The sequence below is a fragment of the Marmota monax genome, unplaced genomic scaffold (assembly GCF_021218885.2).
Source record: "Marmota monax isolate L192 unplaced genomic scaffold, Marmota_monax_Labrador192_F-V1.1 WCK01_AAM20220418_F8-fsc00013, whole genome shotgun sequence".
NCBI classification, from domain to species: Eukaryota; Metazoa; Chordata; class Mammalia; order Rodentia; family Sciuridae; genus Marmota; species Marmota monax.
Genome location: NW_026692202.1, coordinates 2,344,233 through 2,365,005, shown reverse-complemented (window position 1 = coordinate 2,365,005; position 20,773 = coordinate 2,344,233). Strand labels below are relative to the sequence as shown.

The following is a 20,773-nucleotide window of genomic DNA, read 5'->3' as shown; positions in this document are numbered from 1 at the left end:
ACGTTCTTCCATTACTGTAGTATGGAAAGAGGTACCTAAGGTATGCATTAATTGGTTTTATTTGATTGGGATAGTTATACACATCACACAAAGAAAGGGCAAAGGAAAACAGATTGGTGAGCCTCTCTTAGTACGGAGGTGAGGCTGTTTTTGCATTATGGTGACTTATTAGGGTGGGAAATCCACCTCTTCAAAAAGTCAGTTGTTTCAATGAACTTTTGCAAAACCTCCTTAAGGCAAAATCACCACTAAAAAAATAAATTCTTTTCTTAAAAGTATGTTTCAAGAAGTATAGGAAACGTGAACCCTAACATTATCTTATTTGCTCAATGTCCTTGACCTTATGCCACTTTGCTTTCTCTGATCTCTCTCTCCCCTTTTACTCGAGTAAGCACTCCCTACATCATTTGCATTACTAGCAGCTGCCTCAACCCACACTGCAGCTTCACCACAAACCTGATTTTAAAAGTAAACCCACCCTTACTTGTAACGTGAAACAAATCTTCAGTGGCACAGCTTCCTGCCTGCCAAGAGGAGGGCTCCCTAGACTGGTTAATAAGGTTCTAATGAAAAAAACTTCTCTGACCATTTGACAGCAAGTATTGCATTCTAAATTTAGAACCAAAAGTCATTCATGCTTTTGCTAATTTCCAAATTTTATTTCAAACTACTATAGTAACAAAATAACAATGGTAATTCTGTATGGAGAGTAGCAACCCTTTAAATAAACAAGGTCACAGTACTCCAATAGTACTTTGGCCTGGGGAAATTTTGATGAGAGGATTATTATAATCGATCTTATAATATGATAGTCTTGTTTCCTCCCTGTCTAGTATAATAAAAATTCTCCTCTCACCCCAATGATTCATCACATATACATATCTATTTTATATTAAGAACAACCCTTTTGGTTGTACTATGTGAGTGGAAATCCCTCTCACTCCGGGGTTTTTCTATGGTATACAAAGATAGCAGTCACTTAGTCATATTAAATTTTTAGTTGGGAAAAAAAAAAAAAAGAATGGATTACCCTATTTATGTCCTTTCTCTAAAAATAAAAAGACAAAGACAATAGCAAACATAAAATGAGTCAAACTTCTATTTTATTAACAGGAGTCCAAAATGAATACAAAAAGATCCCTCCTTTGCATATTATACTATTTTCCTTAAAAGGCTTCTGATAGAGTCAGGTAGATTAAAAGCTAAGAATGTAGTTCAGCTTTTATAGTGAACCTTTTAAAAAAGGTTTGATATTGATAACATAAACCACCAACATCAGAGAACATATGGTCCCACAATTACTTTTAGACCTATAGCTAGCTTATCAAAAGAATTAGATCCTGCCCTGATCTACTAAGATAGAGGCTTAAAAATGTTTTAAGCCATTAAAAGCCATCTTTATAATCTCTCGAATAACGCTGGGCAATTAAGAAAACAAAATCCCAAAATGTAGCCCTCTATATTATGTGGAATGTGAGAGAATACCAACTTATGACCAAGAAAGATGAAAATAAAAGGCTTAAATCCACGTAAGGAGCTATTATAGTCTCATCACCTGCAAAATATCAATAAATTGAGTAACAGAGCTTATCAAGGCAAAATTTGAGATGTTACTTAAAACATATGTGATGTTTATCATACTAAAACTAAAGCTGAACAAAGAAAAGTTGCTCATTTATAAATTTTCATGTACCTTGACTTTTACTGGGACCATAAATTGATCAGATAATACATAGCCCACACTTTGGACAGTTATAATAACAAAGGATTTATTATAATTTGCAGATGAAATAAATGCACCATCCCATACTTGAAAGACTTTAATAAGCCCTAAATGTCCTAAACTTTTTTTTTTTTCCCCCAGATTATACCAAGGCACCACCAATTGCCTAGTTATTTTATGCAACCATTTCTAGTAAAGAAACTAACACTTCCTTCAATATTGGTTCTGCACTGTTTCTGGTTTATTATACACTTCCAAACAGCAAAAGTTTGCAAATATGTGCAAACACTCTGGTCCACTCATAGTACTGATTAGTCATCATCTTCCTCTTCCTCTTCTTCTTCCTCAAAGCTATCTTCAAAGCCCTCGCTGTCTTCCTGGTCTTCATCCCCCTCTATTGCTGTGTCCCACTGCGGGTGATTTTCTGGCACAGGCTTAGCCTCATGAACTTCCAACTATGAAGAAGGAATGTAGATGTTAGAAAATTAAGGAGAAATAATGGAAGAAATATCTGATAAAGAATAGCTTTTCTTTTACCACAGCAAAATACAGATTTTTACAGATATAACTCTAAATTCAACACACTGACACTTCATCCTAGAAATGTCAATCTACTTTAACATATAATTAAATTTCTAATAGTTTAATATTCTGCTCTTATAGAAGTTAAAACTACTTATGGATGTATTTCTGTAGAACAAAAAACTAATGATCATAATTCTTGAGCAGAAGTGCTGAGTGATATCTTAAAATATTTAAAAAAGACTGGAAATATGGCTCAGTATTTTAGTGCTCCTGTGTTCAATCTCTGGTGCTCACCCCCCCCCCCCGCCAAAAAAGAAAAACTAAAATATGACCTTCTAAAAGATATTTTGTAAGCTCTAGTAGAACTCTCATGGGAAAAGAGAGGCTCATTTTACTCTTTTCCATGCAAGAATATATCAGCACCATTTTTCCTAACAGAATGCTTTCTATAAAATGCTCAAGTGAACTGGTAAACACTGATAGAAGTGTGCTTCAAGTGATAAAAGAAAACATATGCTCTAAGATGAACTTAAAAATGATTTTATAATTAAAAAACACTCCAATAGAATATGCAGTAAAATCTATATGCTTTTAAAAGAAATGAACATATTGATGAGACCCTGTAAGTTATAGCATATTAAGGCATATTAAAATACATCATTAATATAATTTATAGTCAAGGTTCTAAATCATACCTCTTAAAAATCCTACTCAACAATGTAAGTTTATTATTGAAAAAGTAAGGAAGGATCTCTTTTTCGTTATTACTTTGCATTGCAAAACTAGAAATGCTTCCCTCACACTCAAGTATTTACTCCAACAGGCTACTGTACTTGTTGAAGAGACACTATTCTTACCTTCAATGGTTTAATTTGATCCAAACCCATATAGGAGTCTGACCTCAGAAACACTGTGTACTGATAATTCCCAGGCTTTCCTGGTGCAGGAAACTTCAATTCTACCTAGAAGATAAAATTAACACTTAAAAATCTCCATTTTGAGGAGGAAACAACAGCATACCCTTAAAATTACTAGACCAGAGTACTTAACAGTCATGTTTTATTCATTCATGTGATACAGGAAGTTATAAATCATGACTTGTTACAAAAGGCCCAACAACAATAACAAATACACATACGTGAAATATATGTTTATCTATTACATACTCTACACAGAAAGGAAATCTATTAGGCAGAACGGATGGGGTTAATCTTTAATCTGTATCTTCACCATTCAAGAAAGCATATTTAAAGTAAACAACCATGTTCTTTGTTGACTATTATCTTGGGTAAACTGAAGAAATTAAGTGGAGTATAAAAGTAAAATAAAATGCTGGAGTTAATAAAAATATAGACAGGAGATAATACTGGTTGAAGTTTCTTATTACAAGGATAAATGGCCAATCCCTTTAAAAGGTCAAATAGGTATTTGAATTCCCATCAAATCATAGACTTTGGGCTGGGGCTACATCTCAGTGGTAGAGTGCTTGCTTGAGGCACTGGGTTCCATCCTCAGCACCACATAAAAATAAATAAAGATACTGTGTCCATTTACAACTTAAAAATATTTTTTAAAAATCACAGACTACAAAGACAAACAGTAACACCCTCAGGTATCTCAATTCCACTTGGGTGAAGGAAGAGTACATTTTTTTAAATGACATTTGGATGCTTTGGTGATCTAAACCTCCAGAATTCATATTTTGTAGCCAAGATTATATATTGAGATAATCTTGGCTACCATAAAAACTTAATAAAACTAGAAAAACAAAATCATGGGAGAATCTTAAAAAAAAAAAAAAAAAAACAACACCTCAGGGTTGGTGTGTAACTCAGTGGCAGAGCACTAACCTAGCATGCACAGGCCCTGGGATGGAACCCCAGTACAGAAACACATGCTCACCCGTGCACACATACATACACACACCTACTCTCTTTCTCTCTCATCTTCAGTTTGGCCTTTCTAACTATAACATCATCTAGAAGCTCCAAAAAAAAAAAAATTTATAAACCATACTTGAAAAACAAAGAATAAAGGAAAATGGATAAACAAATTGTTTTCTGCTTATTAAAAACCATCTTAGTACTAGAGAGAAATATTTGCCACACAGTCACAGCAGGCTGATTTCTTAACATCACTGGAAAAAAAAAAAAAAAGAACAACTCAAACCCATTTAAAAGACCCAACAAAAATGAGGAATGGTCACAAACAGACACAAAAAGAAATATGTCTTGAACCCACTGAAAGTGTTCAGTTCCACTCTAAAAAAGAAACAGAAAATTTAAACTACACTGAGCAGCATAAAAATTGATTTAGATAAGATTCATCAATGTATGCTAAAATGACTGGGCAAAAGACTGGGAGAACAGGATATTCACACAGAGCCCAGATACTGCCACACAGATGAGTGGGGAGAGTATCTTTACAACAGATCAATCTTAATATCATCAATGTGGAGCAAACTGGTATAACGCGCCCTGATGTGATGCACTAAGTATGTACATCATTAGTGCTGTATGCTTGCCAGATATAAATATAAGGAGTAACCAATGAAACAAACTCATATTAACTGATATTCTTTTTCTTTTTTAAAAGAGAGAGAGAGAGAGAGAGAGAATTTTTTATATTTATTTCCTAGTTTTCGGTGGACACAACATCTTTGTTTGTATGTAGTGCTGAGGATTGAACCCGGGCCGCACGCATGCCAGGCGAGCGCGCTACAGCTTGAGCCACATCCCCAGCCCTTAACTGATATTCTATAAAATACCTTGCCTGGATTCCTGAAAAATGTCAAGAAAATTTCAAAATGAAAAAGGACAAGAAAGTGTTCTAAAGAGACACAACAACCAAATGCAAAGTGTAATCCCTGATAGGATCCTGAACTTAGAAACAAATCAAAACAAAAAGACATCAGTGAAAAATTTGAGGAAATTTGAATATGGACTGTGTATTAGATAATATCACACCAATTTTAAATTCCTCGAGTATAATAATTGTGTTGCGCTTATGAAACAAAAGGCTCCCCCGATCTTGGAAGATAGATACATGTCCTTTTTACTGGATAAAAAGGGAAGGTGTAAAACAGATATGCCATCTTCTGTGTAAAATCTGAGGGGGAAATAATAATGTATGTATTCGTTTATAATTTACATATAATATTACATGAAGAATACGTAAAAAAATGATAATACTGATGGTCTCCAGGAAAAGGAAAAGGTGATGGAAAACATATGCAAGATGTTTCACTTCATGCACTTTTATATTTTCTGAAATTTTAGGTGAATGCATTACCTATTCAAAAACAGGTAAAAATTTTTAAAAAAAGGTCAAAACAAATACAACTTAAGAGTTGGCTTTATCTTTAAGCATCAAATAAGTATTAGCTATTCCACACATTTACTGCATGGTTATAAAAATTATTTTAAAGATTTTTTGTACTAAAAATCAACATCTAGAAATATCTTGAAATTCAAAACCCTTGCCCTTGTCTGCCTGGTCCAGACAAACAGAACCTTCTTCCTAGAAAAGGTAACAGCCAAAAACATCAAGGGAAAAAAAAAAAAAAACCCAGAATGCAATTCCCAAGGGTAAATGATGTTTATCACGAAGCTACTTTTATGATGTTATAAAAGCAGGCAATGCCATTCAGTCAAAAATTCTATTCTAAAAATTTAAATCCACCAATTCTTACATCATAAATGTTTATAAAATATTAAATTCTGGAGAAGAGGAGCAAAGAAAAATGCTCTTGAACACTAACAGTAAAAACTGCCAAAACTATATTGATGAGTTTTTAAAAGAGTGACCAAGTTACTTACCTCTAATATTTCTTTATAAATGTCCAATGAGCTCACTCTCAAAACATCAGGGAATAGTAAGACAACAGACACAACACAATTCAATTGTTGAAAGCCATCCATGGGCTATGTGTGTAAGCTATGCACATTTGAGCATATGAGGGGACTGGCCTGGCACTGCGCGCTGATTGGGCTGTGCAATTTAAGTGTGCCTTTCCTTTCGCTCTGCCTGCGATCCCACACAGCACTTCAGATGGGTGTGACTTGCCAAGACGTCAAGCAATCTGCTGACCACAAAACATCACCAAGCAAGACTCCACCCTTTGAAACCCCACCCTTGTCTTATTCTGGTGGAACATTTTATCAAATATCTTTTCCCCAATAATTGGGGGGGGGGGTCCAGGTGTGCTCTCTATCTTGCTCCTTCCAGTGCTATCCAGCATGGAGCAGACCCTTGGGGTCACTGAGAATTTCCCCCCTCAAAACTCATGTTCCTGTTTTGTGTGGGTTCTTTGCCATTTTCTCAGTTTATTGAATGAGCCAGCTCCTTTGAACCCAGCTCATCTCGCCAGCCCAGCCAGCTGGCGACATGCAGTAAGCTCTGATAAACTGATATTTTAAGCAGATTTTATCAAGCAGCATGACGATGAGATGCTGTACATTGTTAAAAATGGAAATATTATTGAGTAATTACCTCTTCTGTATCTTTTAGTGTACAAACATGATATGGCATAGAAATTAACGTCTGTTCCTTCCTATCTGCAATATAAAGCCACCACCATTCTTGTTTTTCCTGGAAAGAGGAGGAAAAAAAACAATAAGAACAACGAACAGTACGATAATCAGAAAGAATTAGAGAAGCATTTTTGGCTTGTCTTATTTCAGAATACTGTCCTTGTTTTGGTCACTGCTATATCCTCAACACTGACACAGTGCCTGGTTCAATAATTTACCAAATTAATAAACTGTTCTTAACTATTTATAGATCCATTCCTTACTCTTCAAAAATAATTTTATATGCAATTTTGGGGGTTTATTTTAAATCTACTGATGGGTTCCATATTAAAAAACCCTGATTCACCTTAAATGACAAAAGATATTCTTAAAAAATATATTGACTTTTACAATATCATGTAACAAATAATCTTTTAACACATAATAAGCAAAAGCTACAAAGTAGGAGTGGAAAGAACTCAGGCAGCCAAATAAAAAAATCAATATATTAAAAGCATTTCTAGTTCAACTTAAAAAAAAAAAAATCAGGAACACTAAAAAAGTTGGGTAAAGAAACTGCCATCAGAATGCACAACGGCAGCAGGAAGAAACAGAAAACTATTTTCTGTTGGGCAAAAAACTATTTTCTTTAAAAAATTTAGAAAGACAAGGAAGCACCAAACCTCAATGTGCTCAGTAACCACTGCTGTATTACAGCTCTTGTCAATAACTGTTTAGTCATCTGTCCAGCCATAGGGTTAGGACAATCGTAATAGGGATAGCTGTATATATAATATTTGCCTATGCGTTTTTGTATACAAAATAGTGTGATAGTCTCAAAATGGAATATTAGAATCTAGACTTTGTGGGTCACAGGATCTCTGTTGTAGCTACTCAGATCTGCCTTGAAAAAGGGGAGTGGGACTGTATTTTAATTAAGACTTTATTGTAAATAAAGATTTTTTTACAAAAACAGGCAGGGAGCTAGATTTGGCCTGCAGCCTATATTTTGCCAATACTTGCTTTAAAGCTACCTATACCTGAGTTAGTTCACCTCTCTAAATCTAGTTTTCCTTCTCTGTTAAATGATGAGTGCCTGGAATGTTGTGAAGATGAAATGAGATAATACAAGGAAAATACATGTTAGATTTCTGTCAGCATACAGGGTATAATAAATGACAGTTATGATTATTAGAATGAGTTACAACCTCAATCTCTCATTTAAGTGGTTCTGATGTGTCAGAAACATCATTACCATATCATGTATGTACTATAAGCAGCATAGGGATATGTTCAAGAGTGTGCATTTCTTATTTACCTCACTATTTAGAAACTGCCTTTCCCTTCACTCTCAAGTTGTTTAATTACAATGAAATTCACTCCAGCATATTTACAAGAAGCTGATGAATGTCAATCAATGACACTGTACATAGGTACTGATTTACTTGTTTAAAAAGTGAAACTGACATTCTATTGAGTTATTTGCACTTTTTTTGAAAATTATCCTTCAGTTGTGTGCAATTCTCAACCATTCCTAACATACTAATAAATGAGTTTCAATAAAATGTAAGTCAATTATTACTAAGAGGGTAATTAGGTACATCAGAAAATAGACAAGGAAATGTCAGGAAGATCCTAAAAAAATTGCATGTGATAAATGACAGTTTGAGATATTTATCATGTATAAACACATTATACTACAAAAAGGCATTTCCACTGATAAAATGTTCTAAAGGAATGAATGGATGTTTAATTTACCAATAAAACATGGTCTAAAATGAAACTGGGTACAAATTATGCAGTATACATATCCCACAGCACTTTTTAAACCAATCAAATGAGTAGAATTTATTCACTTGATTTTTGGGATGCTTGGTGTTGGCAGACTACCTCTGCAGTGGGCAAAATGCCCTCAACAGATGGGCTAAAAGCTCAAGACACGCCAGAAGATCAGTGTGTGCATTAAGATGGAATCCTGGGAAGACTTCTATCCAAGTCAAAACAACAGTCTGTGCAGAGCCAATCACTTATTACTGAGAGAGCCAAATTATTTAGGAATTTGCCTTAAGCAGCCCCAGCATTTCTGGATTGAGATTCTCAAGCAGAAAGCAGACTTATTATATGAGAGCACAATCAAATGTGAATAAAGAGCAAAGCTGTGTGGCAGTCTGTGGAACAGTGTCCCAGTTCTTGACCTCTGCTCCACAGACAGAATCATCCTCAAAAGCAAAGTGTTAAGAGAATCCCAAAGTAATCTGAAAGACAAATAACATAGGCTAGCAAATAGATCAAAAGTTGAACAGGCATAATAACAAAGTAAACAAGAGAACAAATAGCATTATAATGATGCTCTGTCCTGAGCTTAAGACTCAGTCATGCCTATCTCTTACTGAACTTTGCTCAGGGCTCAGAACACAGCTGGTCCCACAGCCACAGGCTCACTCATTTCCACAGACTAGGGCAATAACTGGGATCAAAGCAAGTCTAATGGTTCCAGGTGGCAACTACAGAATCCTCAGAAAGAAAATTTAAGAATTTTTTTCATCCTATTAGAACTTGACAGGGTTGAGGTTTGTGACTGTCAAGCAGTCAAAGGCAAAATATACATTTGTCTGATAAATACTGATGACTGCTAATGAGAAATAATCATTAAGCACAAAAGTAATATGAGCTCAGAAAAGACAGAAGCACAGGAAATCACAGAAGTATTTTAAAAGTTAACAATCCTCCTTTCAAACAACATATTCACTAAAAACAATCCACATTGCAATGTATCCTTTAAAAACATAATCAGGAATATATCACAGTTAGTGTATTTGAGCAGGTACACTCCAAAGAGCAATAAAATCCAAATAAGAAATATCTGAGGAGAAGAGAAAGTGAATAGGCTATGTGTAACTCACCTCAGGAAAGTAAAGACTGTACACAGGATGTGTTATTTTTGATTTGGTTTCCAGTAGGGCTCTTTCCTTTCGCTGTATACTCTGTTGTAATTCTTGCCACTCCTGGTAAAGAATAAAAAGATCTGAAACCTGGTAGGGTTTGCCCATTTTGAGGAGTTTCTATTATTCCTAAAAATGCTAATTAACTAATTAGGTTAGAACAAGTTCAGTCCCATAAATCATCTCCTAGCTCAAACCTGCAATCCCTCTAACTCCCATAGCACTACAGGGCCATTAATAATCTCCATAACCTCCTTTTTTTTTAGTACCAGGGGACACTTAACCACCAAGCCACATCTCCAGCCCTTTTTTATTTTATTAGAGACAGGGTCTTGCTGAGTTGCTTAGTGCCTTGCTAAGTTGCTGAAGCTGGGTTGAAACTTGTGATGCTCTTGCCTCAGCCTCCCGATTCCTTGGGATTACAGGTGTGTGCCATGGTGCCTGGCTAATAATCTGACCATGGCCTACAGCTAATCTCCTGTCATTGCTTTCCTCCTGATGCTTTTTATTCTCATTATTTCAAACTGACTATACTTCACTGAAGTTAGCAAACTATTTCACTCTTCTTAAACTCTGTATGGATTTTTGTTCTTCCCTTTCTTTGTCTGGAAAATTCCTATTTGTTCTTCTTTTAGGGCCAATTTAGTACAAACTCCTGAATAAGGCCTACTACAAATTTCCTTCTGTCTGAGAACTGAGTTGATCACTGCTTCCTTTGTGCCATCACTATACCTTGCATAAGATATACATTAGTCTCATATATTTACAAGTCTGCCTATACCACTAGCCTGTGTTATCATTCAAGGGCAGAAACTGTTTCCTATTTGGCTTGCGTTCCTTGTCATCTAAGACAATGCTTGGGATGGGACAGGTCATGAGTAATTATTTGTTGGCTGCATGAATGTATTTTTGGTCATCTGAAAAAATAAGTCTGTTAAAATCTTAAGATCACCTATATTAACACTAAGACACTCAAGAAAGAATATGTCAACTTTCCAAAAGTGAAGCTAGGGAAATAATCTCTTGGACAAATTTTATTTCTTGGCAATCATTTTAATTCTCAAAATACAAAACCTTCAAGGCCTAGCAAAAAGTAAAAGTAGTTATCCATGTTGTTGTCCACCATTCCTAAGGATGTGTGCACTAACTCCTTTTATTCTTTTGCCCTCTACCTCTCCCTGGTCTCTCCTGTTGCCTCAGAAGCTATTCAGGGATTCTCGCCCAAACCAGAAGGGTTACTTTTAGATTAAAGGCCCAGTCAATAATTATACATATTTTGGTGTACAACATGATACTTCAATGCATGCATATACCATGTGTACTGATCAAATAAAGGCAGTTAGCATTTTCATTTAAAAAAGAAAAAAAAACACCAACAAACACAAAGGAAACAGCTCATCAGTTTGCAGTGAGTCTCTAAGGACCATTATTTGTCCACCACAGTCTTTCTTTATAGTTTTTCTATAAATGATGCGCAATTTCATATTATGAGATTTTTGCCCCATGCTTCATACTTAACCATCTTAATAACTTCCTTAAATGTCTTATATACTCATGAAACAAGGTGACATTCCATAATGTTAGCTCTCCCTTAACACCTCTTGACAGAAAGTCCACAGTAATGTTTCTTCACCTAAACACTACCTGGAACCTGTGTCAGGGCCTTCAAAGTAACTGCTTCCCATTTTGCAGTCCACCTTCCCTTACTCATATTTCCAGAGATACCCTAATACTGAAAATTTCTTAAAGAAGGAAAACTGACTTCACCTCAGACCTAGGTTCTACTCTACCTAGCAATTTAAGATCTAAGAAAATTAGATTTCCAATCCTAGTTTGAAACAATTTTTCTTTATAAACTCTGACTGGCATTCCTTTAAAAAATTTGCAAAGTAATTAAATGAAAAAATGCACAGGTTCTAAGACAGATAAACTGAAAGCAAGCAAGCAAACAAAGGAACACTAACAAAACCCAAAACAATCATCAGGGGCATAATCCAGTTATTTAAATCTATTCATCTTACTGCTTCATCATCTTTGTTTTGTTTTTCATCCTGCTCTCTATCAGATTCTCTGTCACTACCATCATCTTTCTCACTCTGGGAATCTCTATTGGTTTCTTCTTCTTCAGAATCACTGCCTTTGTCAGAAACTTCTTCTTCATCCTCCTTCACTCCACCTTCCTAAAGGGAAAAAAGCAAGCACAAAGTTTTGAATATTTCTAGTAATATTGATCATTTTGCATCCCTGAAGCTAACTTATTGTCAACATAACTAAGCTGGCTGAAGATTAAATTTTCACTATCCAAGCAGAATTTAAGAAAATTATGAACATTTTTATTTATAAAGATGAAGGAGTAAGACTGAAGACTTTAACATCTGGCTCACCTAATAAGTCTAAGATTAGTAATTGTATCCCTTCTTCACAGTTTGTAAGATAAAAATATTTATTTTCAAAGTACACTACCACAATAGCTAAGATGATTCGGCTTTCAAAAGTATCAATTATACAATACATTTTATTTAGGAGAGGAAATGGGCAGTTTACTGAAAAATACTGTCTTTGGAGTGTAGGGTCATCTTCTGTAACAGGTTATAACATATTAAGGAAAGTCAATATCCAAGGCAAAAATAATAGTGTTCGATTCAAGAAGCAAGAAAACAGAGTATCAAGTTAAATGCAAAGAAAGTTGAAGTAAATAATTGACTAGAAATCAAGAAAACAAAAGAACCAAGACAGTTATTTGAAAAGATTAGTAAAATTGAAAGTCTCTAAGCAAGAATATTTAAGAGGATACAAAATACTGGAAATAAATAAGATTAACCAGATCCAACAGACATTAAAATAAAAGAATATTATAAATAGTTTTATACCAATAAACTTCTAATTTAGAGGAAACAGACAAATTCCCTGGAAAATAATTAACATAAACTGGTAAGAAAAGGATAAAATATATACCCCATGAAACAAGGTGAAGAAATAGCTTATGTTTAAAACTTTTCCATAGTTTCCCTAAAGAATTCTTCCAAATAAGAAGGAAAAAAGTTCTTCCAGGAAAAAAAGAGAATACTTCCTAGCTCGTTTAATGAGGTCAGATATCATAGCAGACAAGGATATTACAAGAGAAAAAAAGACACCAATATTTTCTTCTAAAAAGAGAAAAAAAGAAACATCAATATCCTCTCATAAAAACAGTTGTAAGAGTCCGACCCAGGAATTCCAGTATGATTTAAAAATTTTAAATCCGCCAATACAATTCACCACATTAATAAAAGGAAAAAATAAATAAAATGATCACTAAATATATGCAGAAAAAGCATTTAATAAGATCCACTATCTGCTCATGATAAACAATTATCAGCAAATAGGAAATGGAAGGAAATACTTCCTTAACCTGATGAAGGATACAAAACCCTGCAGCTAACAATATACTTGGTAGTAAAATAACTGTTTTGCTTTCTTCCTAAGATAAAAAATAAAGTAAAGGGTGTGTACAATTATCACTTCTACTCAATATCACTCTGAAAATTCCAACCAACAGAGAAAGGCAAGGCAGACAAGAAGGGCATTAGGCTTAAAAGGAAAAAGGCAAAACTATATCCAGTCACACAGAGCATGACTGCATATGTGGAAAATCTTCATTAAAATATTTTTACAAATAGCTAAGACTCTTTGATACAAGAGCAATATTTAGATAGCAACCAGATTTCTATATGCCAGCCACAAACACTGAAGAATAATTTTTTAAAATGTCACAATAACACCAAGAAAATGCATCAAACAGAGAGGTAAATCTAATGTAAAATTTGTCATACCTTTGCCACTAGAAATTATAAAGCACTGCTGAGGAAAAATTAAGGAAGTTCCAAATTAATGAAGATAAACTATGATCATGAATAAAAATACTCAGCATTGTTAATGTCAATTCTTCCATACTCAACCACAAATTCAATGTAATACTAATAACTTTGGTAGTTTAAGCTTATTCTAAATATTTAGTTGGAAATGCAAGGGACCTAAAATAGCTAAGATGTCTAAGTAAAGTCTTATTTTGAGACTTAGCATAAAGCTATAATTAAGACAGTATGGAACTGGCACACAAGTAAATAAATGAAATGGAGTAGAAATTCCATAAACCAACACATCATAAACAATATTTACCACAAAGCGCCATTGAAATTCACTGAGGAAAGGATCTTTTCAATAAACAGTGCTGGAATAGGTGGCCCGTATTCCATACCATGCATGAAAATTAATTCAAGACAGATCATAGAGCTAAATGTAACAAGTAACACAATAATGTTTCTAGAAGAAAACAGAAAAATATGTCAATGTCCTTGAGTTACACTGAGATATTTTAAACACGACACACAATCACTAACCCTAAAGCAAAAGACTGATGACACAGACTTCACTAAAATTAAGAACCATCAAAAAGCTACCATTAAGAGGGGAAAACAGCGCTGGGGTTGTGGTTCGGTGGTAGAGTGCTTGCTTGGCACGTGTAATGCACGTGTAATGCACTGGGTTCAATTCTCAGCACTGCATATGAATAAAAACAAAGGTCCATCAGCAGCAACTTTAAAAAAAAAAACTAATATATATATCGGGGCAGGCAGTAAGAACACTTATCCAGAATATATAAGGGACACCAACAAATCCATAAGACAAACAAGCCAGCAGGAAAAAAGGACCAAGTATATGATAAGGTGTTCAACAATGTTAAGTCATCGGGTATATACCAATAAAAACCATCCTAAATAATACTACCACAGAACAACTGAAAGACTAAAATACTGAGAAAGCCAAGTACTGGTGAGGATGCAGAACAACTACACGCTCATATTCTGATTACAGTGCATAAAATGGCAAACTTTGGAAAATAGGCTCTTTGGTGAGTTAAAATACATCTTATAACCCGGTAATTTATCCTCAAAATGCAACGCACAAGAATAAGCACAGAGCCTTTATACATATTAAGTAAAAACTGCAAATAACTTAAATGTCCAACAAGCATAGAACAGAGATTAAATTATAGCATATTCATACAATGAAATACCATGTACACACACATACACACACAATGGACTACTGCTACACACAATGCAAAAAGATGAACACCATGGACATTAAGTTGAATGAAACCAAGCAGATGAAGGGGACACTGACTAAGAAGGAGCAAAAGGGAGCTTTTCTAGATGCTAGTAAGAATTTTAAATTTTGATTTGGGTTTACATCTAAAACTTCAGGAGCTGTACACATAAGATTTAAACATTTCAGTATATTTTACCTCAATAATAGTTACAATGATAATAAATATACTCACACTCCCAACGACTCCATTTGCCTGCTTTTGTTTCTGTTGCTTTGTCTGTGATAATGGAACAGGAACAGGTGTAGGCTTTTTTTTTAAAGGCTTCTTTTTTTTTGATTTAGCCATTTTCTTGGGTCCTTTCGTCTTTTGCTGCCATCCTCCTTTTGTCTTGTTCTTATTAGCATCACCCTGCTGCTGCTGTAAATCACAACACACATCATGCTTTGTAAATCATAACAACAGTTTCATTTGAAAGTCAGTAATTTTGAGATGGAAATGGCTAAACTAAATGTCTTCATAAGCTAAATTACTCTCCCACAGTAATATAAGCCCATCAGGAAGTAAATAAAAATTTCTTTCTAAGTAAGATAAGTTAATAAAATTCCAGCTTTTACCCCAGGCTGTTCTTCTGCAGGCTGTTCCTCTGCAACACAGATGGACTGTTCCTTTTCAAATACTTCCTAGGGGTGGCAAGAAGAAAAAGATAAACTCTGTCAGCCTATATTTACCCTTCAGATAAACAAAGAAATGTTTTTAAAATGTGTTATCGGTTATTTTTTTAAGCTGTTTACAACTGAGGGAGGGGTAGTAGACTCAGCAGTTATTAACTTATGATGTATTATACGCAGGAAGCTACCTTCTAAAGTCTTAATGTCTGTCTTAAATACATTTAAAAGAATCATCTACTTAATGAAATAAAGTTCTAAGATAAGCAAATTCATTATTAAGTACAAAAAATTTCAGTTTAAAATTTTACTTTTACTTAACAGCAACCAAATGTGAATATTCTAATGTTATGACAATTTGAACATCAGATTATTTTCTAACATTAAGAATTTCAAAAAACCCCTACTATTAGTTTATTCATTATTGTCAGTGACACTGCTTATTGTATCTGTGGATCACAAAGAGTATCTACATATACTAAAGATATATCCACCAACCATAAAATCCTTTTAGAATCAATAAAGAAGCTGTAAAATAAAGTTTTACATACTAGTAAGACTATACTAGAAGATGACAAGTGATGTGGGTTGTGTTTCATAAACTCTCTGGAAGCATTAAAAACAATTCCAATGATCAGGCTCTAAAACAGAAACTAAGAGGTAGCAAACTATGGCATGCCACCAATTTTTAAAACAATGCTTTATAGGAACACAACCATGCCATTTGTGAGTTCAGGTATTGCTACAAAGACTACATAGCTTATAAAACCTAAAATATTTACTATCTGGATCTTTATAGAAAAAGGTTGCCACTCCCCAGTCTAATTATATCAGCACTTCCTACGTCTTCATTTATTCATTTATTAGCTGAATTCTACAACACTACTTGATTAGAATAGAAGGGAAAAGATTTTAATCCTTTTCCTTAGTCCAGTCAGGCTTCCCCCTATGCCCCCCCACACCCACATAAATATACAACTACCACAGAAATGTCAATAGCCCAAGACCATTTTTTTTGCTCATTTCTCAGTCTGGGAATTCCACAGCATGTGAAAATTATAATTTTAGGTTCTGAACTTAATTTTAGCCTGGCATTCCCTTCTCCCAGGAGGCACCATCCATCCCCAAGTCCATGACACAAAATGCTTCCTTACCACTTGCTATCATAAAATTAACATTTTTATTTGATAAATATTTAACATGGGGTTTAATGCAACATATATTTCATGAAAATAGTCAGAAACTCCAGAGCAGAGTAAGATCTACCATTAGTTGAATAACCTGAAATAGCACAGGTCCACTAAAAATAATGAGTCACAATATACCAGTTGACTTGGAAGGTAACATAACTATGTAACAGAAAAGGAGAAAAACAAAATGCAGGAAACACAATGTCTAGATTTAACAAAAAAAAAAAAAAAAAAAAAAAAAGAAAAAGAAAGTAAGAAAAAGGATATGTATCCTGAAGGTCCAACTGTAAATATGAACAGGAGGAAAAATATGAAAGGATACACATAAACTGAATTCTGGTCATAAGAGGTTGACAATAGGTTTTCTTCAGGGAGATGAGTGAGATAAGGGATCCATGATAAAAATAATTAATTCCACAGGTAAAAATGGGTTAGGGCATTTAAAAAATTGGTGATGTGTCTCAGTAGTTAAGTGCCTTTGCGTTCAATCCCCAGTACCTAAATTAATTTTTTTCTAAACTTTTCTCCAATGCTTGAATTTTTTCCCAGAGAGCATAAATTTTTCACACTATCAGAAAGTTATTTTCACTGTAATTTTTAATTCTTTTAATAAACAACAAACAGAACTTGCAAAATCAGTTCTCATTACTACATTAGTTTCAACTTTGAGAAATTTCTACTTAAACTAAGAAAAATAAATATAAAAATCTTGAAACATAACTCTTAAAGCATAAAAATATAGACTACTTACTGCCATTGTTTGCCTTGTCAATTTAACCAACACTGTGACTAGAGATCCTACTGTGATGTTGTTGCTATCTTCATCATCCAATACTGTAAGATGAAAGGAAAGAAAGACAGCAAAAAGTAAAAATTAAGTTCTAGGTAAATGTAAATAGCAAAATCTAATTTACCCAAATCAATTTGGTATTTTGAGCATACTACATTTTAAGCTTAATAAAAAACAGTGTGACCATCTATAAAATTCTTATAAATGCCTTTAGCAATTTAGTATATGTACTGTAAAAATCCAATGGTAAATAGGACTTTAATCCTTAAAACAGCTCTACAAAGTGCTTTTACTTATTATCACTTCCACTTCAAAAAAAGAAACCAAGGTTCAGAAATAAAGTAAAATGACCACACAATTGCTGCCCTGGCACTGCCAAGTTTCAAACTCCGGACTCTGAAAACATAGTATGATACTAGAACTACAGAAATGTCACTCTTGTGCAAAGCTTATATTCACAAGACTTTGCCCATGTGATCAATGCCTATCAGAATAAAATAATAAAAACATATTAAATCACCATAAAAACAATTTTTAAAGGTAAGAACGTCAATATATTCTCTTTATATTAAAAATCACTTTGAAATTTTTTTGCAATAAATAGTACCCTAACAATAAAATTTTGCCAACTACTTAGTATTTTTAAATCACATTTGCCACATACATCCCCAAAATGTCTACATACAAAACAAAAATTAAATTAAGAGAAAGAGGGGCTGGGGATGTGGCTCAAGCGGTAGCGCACTCGCCTGGCGTGCGTGCGGCCCGGGTTCGATCCTCAGCACCACATACAAAGATGTTGTGTCCACCAAAAACTAAAAAATAAATATTAAAAATTCTCTCTCTCTCTCTTTAAAAAAAAAAAAAATTAAGAGAAAGAGAGAGGCATGCGGACAGACACGGGGGCAGGGGGGCAGGCAGGCAGACCCACCAAACAACCAACCAGGGCCTTATCAAACACATGCTAAGCAAGCACACTATGTTTGAACCACATACCCAGCCTTTAAATTCATTTTTATTATTGATTTTTATCTATAAGATTTCTTCTCTATATATTTTTGACTATAGTTTTTCTAAATTACACTTGTTACACAGATTTAGATTCGCATATACTCTGTTCTAGCTTTTACTGTAACACCAACAACTGGAAAACAATAACCTTCAACAACCTTTAACTGCTCACCCCACTACTGGCTATGAGGTGTTACAGGTGGGCATCAACAAAGGTTATGTATCCCTTCTTCAGCCTGGAAGACTCTCTTATCAAAACTCAAATCTGAATCACATATCCATCCACATTTTTCATTTGCAAAGCTTTACACATGTGAGCAGTACATGTAAAATAACTGAAGTATCAATATCTACATGCCACTTGAAATTTTAATGTGAAGAAAAAGCCTACCATGAGAGTCTACACAGCCCCTAGTGTAACTTGGAAGGAGAAAGCCATCATCTCCACTACTGTATTGATCAATGCCTTTTTCTTGCTTTTATAATTCTTCAAATTATAACACTCATATTACATGTTTTGACAGCACTATAAAAATACAAAATAAACTGTCTATACAAGATACTACTGAAGTGGAACAGATGAGTCAGAGTGAATACTCTCACCTTATATCTTGTAAGAAAAATCTCTTTACTTTTTGCTATCCTTGATTATATCAAAGATTATCTCTTAAGTCCTAAACTTAACTTTAATTTGAACAATTTCTGGTTAAAGCAGTGTAATCCTAAATGTACCCTTTATATTAGTGTTTTTAAAGATGAAAACTCATGGACCCAAATCCCTCCCAAAGTGATCCAAGGTTTCATTACCTGTATTATACTTGTTACACAGTCAACTCTAGGCAAATGGAAACCAGATTGCACTGTTTGCCTTCCTGTCCCAAACACTATAATCTTGGAAAGCCATTTAACCAAGCTCAATGTCTATCAAAAGATAAATTCAATAAGGCAGAGACTGTCTTACCTCCCCTTCTCCAGCACTCAGGAGATAAGATAGCACTCAGTATTTATTGCATGAACATGGGTACAATGTCTGTTATTTACTTAATACTTAGCCTATGTTCTCTTGTTTTTAATCCAATGTCTTCAACCAGATGATAAGTCCTTTAAAGACAGAAACTTCTCCTAATATGTCCCTGTATTCTTGGTACATATAAGAACACCCTCACAACAGTGACTTAGCGAATGTTACAGCATAGAACACCACCATAAAGAAGGAATGGAGGGGCTGGGGATGCGGCTCAAGCGGTAGCGCACTCGCCTGGCATGCGTGCAGCCCGGGTTCGATCCTCAGCACACCATATAAAAACAAAGATGTTGTGTCCGCCGAAAACTAAGAAATAAATATTAAAAAATTCTCTCTTAAAAAAAAAAAAAAAAGAAGGAATGGAGGAGATAATCTCTAATTCTGTCAGTGTTCTAAGATACTATTATTCAGCTATTAAAATGGTCACAGGGCAGTTATATAAATAGAAAAATATTCCATTTTTTTCTTGAAATAGATGAAAAGTTAGAGAAAATGTGAGAAAAACTCATGAAAGTTGGCAGAAACATGGCAATTTTCAAGGATTAATTAATATAAATAAGTTGGGGCTTTGAAAATTAATGTCAATACTAAGTGATATTTCTTTTAACACTATTTCTTCTAATGTATTTCACATATCTCATTCTTTTCATTACATTTGGAAATCTCTGAAAAGTTAAATTCTTGAAAGCTAAAATACAAAACAGTCTTTGCACTTAATCTTACTGTTAACAAAAATAAAGCAGGGCTATATAAGTTTTCTCAAAAAGATTTAAGTCTCCATCAATTTCCAACATGGTAAATCTGACAGGAAAACTACAGTTCTGCAGAGTCTCACTGCAAGTTATGTTGTTAAGTCCTGAATCAAATGAATGAGAACAAATCTAATAGGAAGCAATGTTCAACGAGGAAACCTATCACTTACCCTGTGATTTTATATCCATTGTCACAAAGGGAAAACTCCCAAGGACAGCCATGACCTCTTCATATTTTTCATCTTCAAGAAAGTGTAGTAGACTGTGACGATCTGATTCTTTTAAACTCACCAAATCCTGTATAGTTTTAATTTTATACTGAATAAGAAAAATAAAAGTTATAAATCCCTAATTCATGAAACTTTTCGTAAAAATAAATTATGTTAACTAAAATAAAATCCAGCAACTTTAAGAAAAATGTTAATATTGTATGCATTTCAAAGCAGAAAATACAACTAACTAATAGTATTTCGTGATTCTTTTCTCCAATGCCGCTTAAATTAAGGATCAGTTCAGCCTTTGTTTTTTAATTTAAAAAAATTAAAAGA

General features: G+C 34.1%; 1 protein-coding gene across 1 annotated transcript in view; it reads right to left on the bottom strand.

Annotated features, from left to right (window-relative positions):
- Positions 1–1,086: 1,086 nt before the first annotated feature.
- The window catches only part of Sec63 (SEC63 homolog, protein translocation regulator), a 61,540-nt gene continuing 41,853 nt past the window's right edge, over positions 1,087–20,773 (bottom strand). Inside the window, exons 13-21 of the mRNA XM_046430443.1 lie at positions 20,396–20,543; positions 17,400–17,482; positions 15,408–15,473; positions 15,025–15,210; positions 11,723–11,881; positions 9,663–9,764; positions 6,740–6,838; positions 3,106–3,210; positions 1,087–2,178 (exon numbers count right to left, since the gene is read on the bottom strand). Of these exons, the coding sequence (XP_046286399.1) occupies positions 2,035–2,178; positions 3,106–3,210; positions 6,740–6,838; positions 9,663–9,764; positions 11,723–11,881; positions 15,025–15,210; positions 15,408–15,473; positions 17,400–17,482; positions 20,396–20,543 (1,092 nt within the window). The 3' untranslated portion in view covers positions 1,087–2,034. The remainder of the gene's footprint in view (positions 2,179–3,105; positions 3,211–6,739; positions 6,839–9,662; positions 9,765–11,722; positions 11,882–15,024; positions 15,211–15,407; positions 15,474–17,399; positions 17,483–20,395; positions 20,544–20,773) is intronic.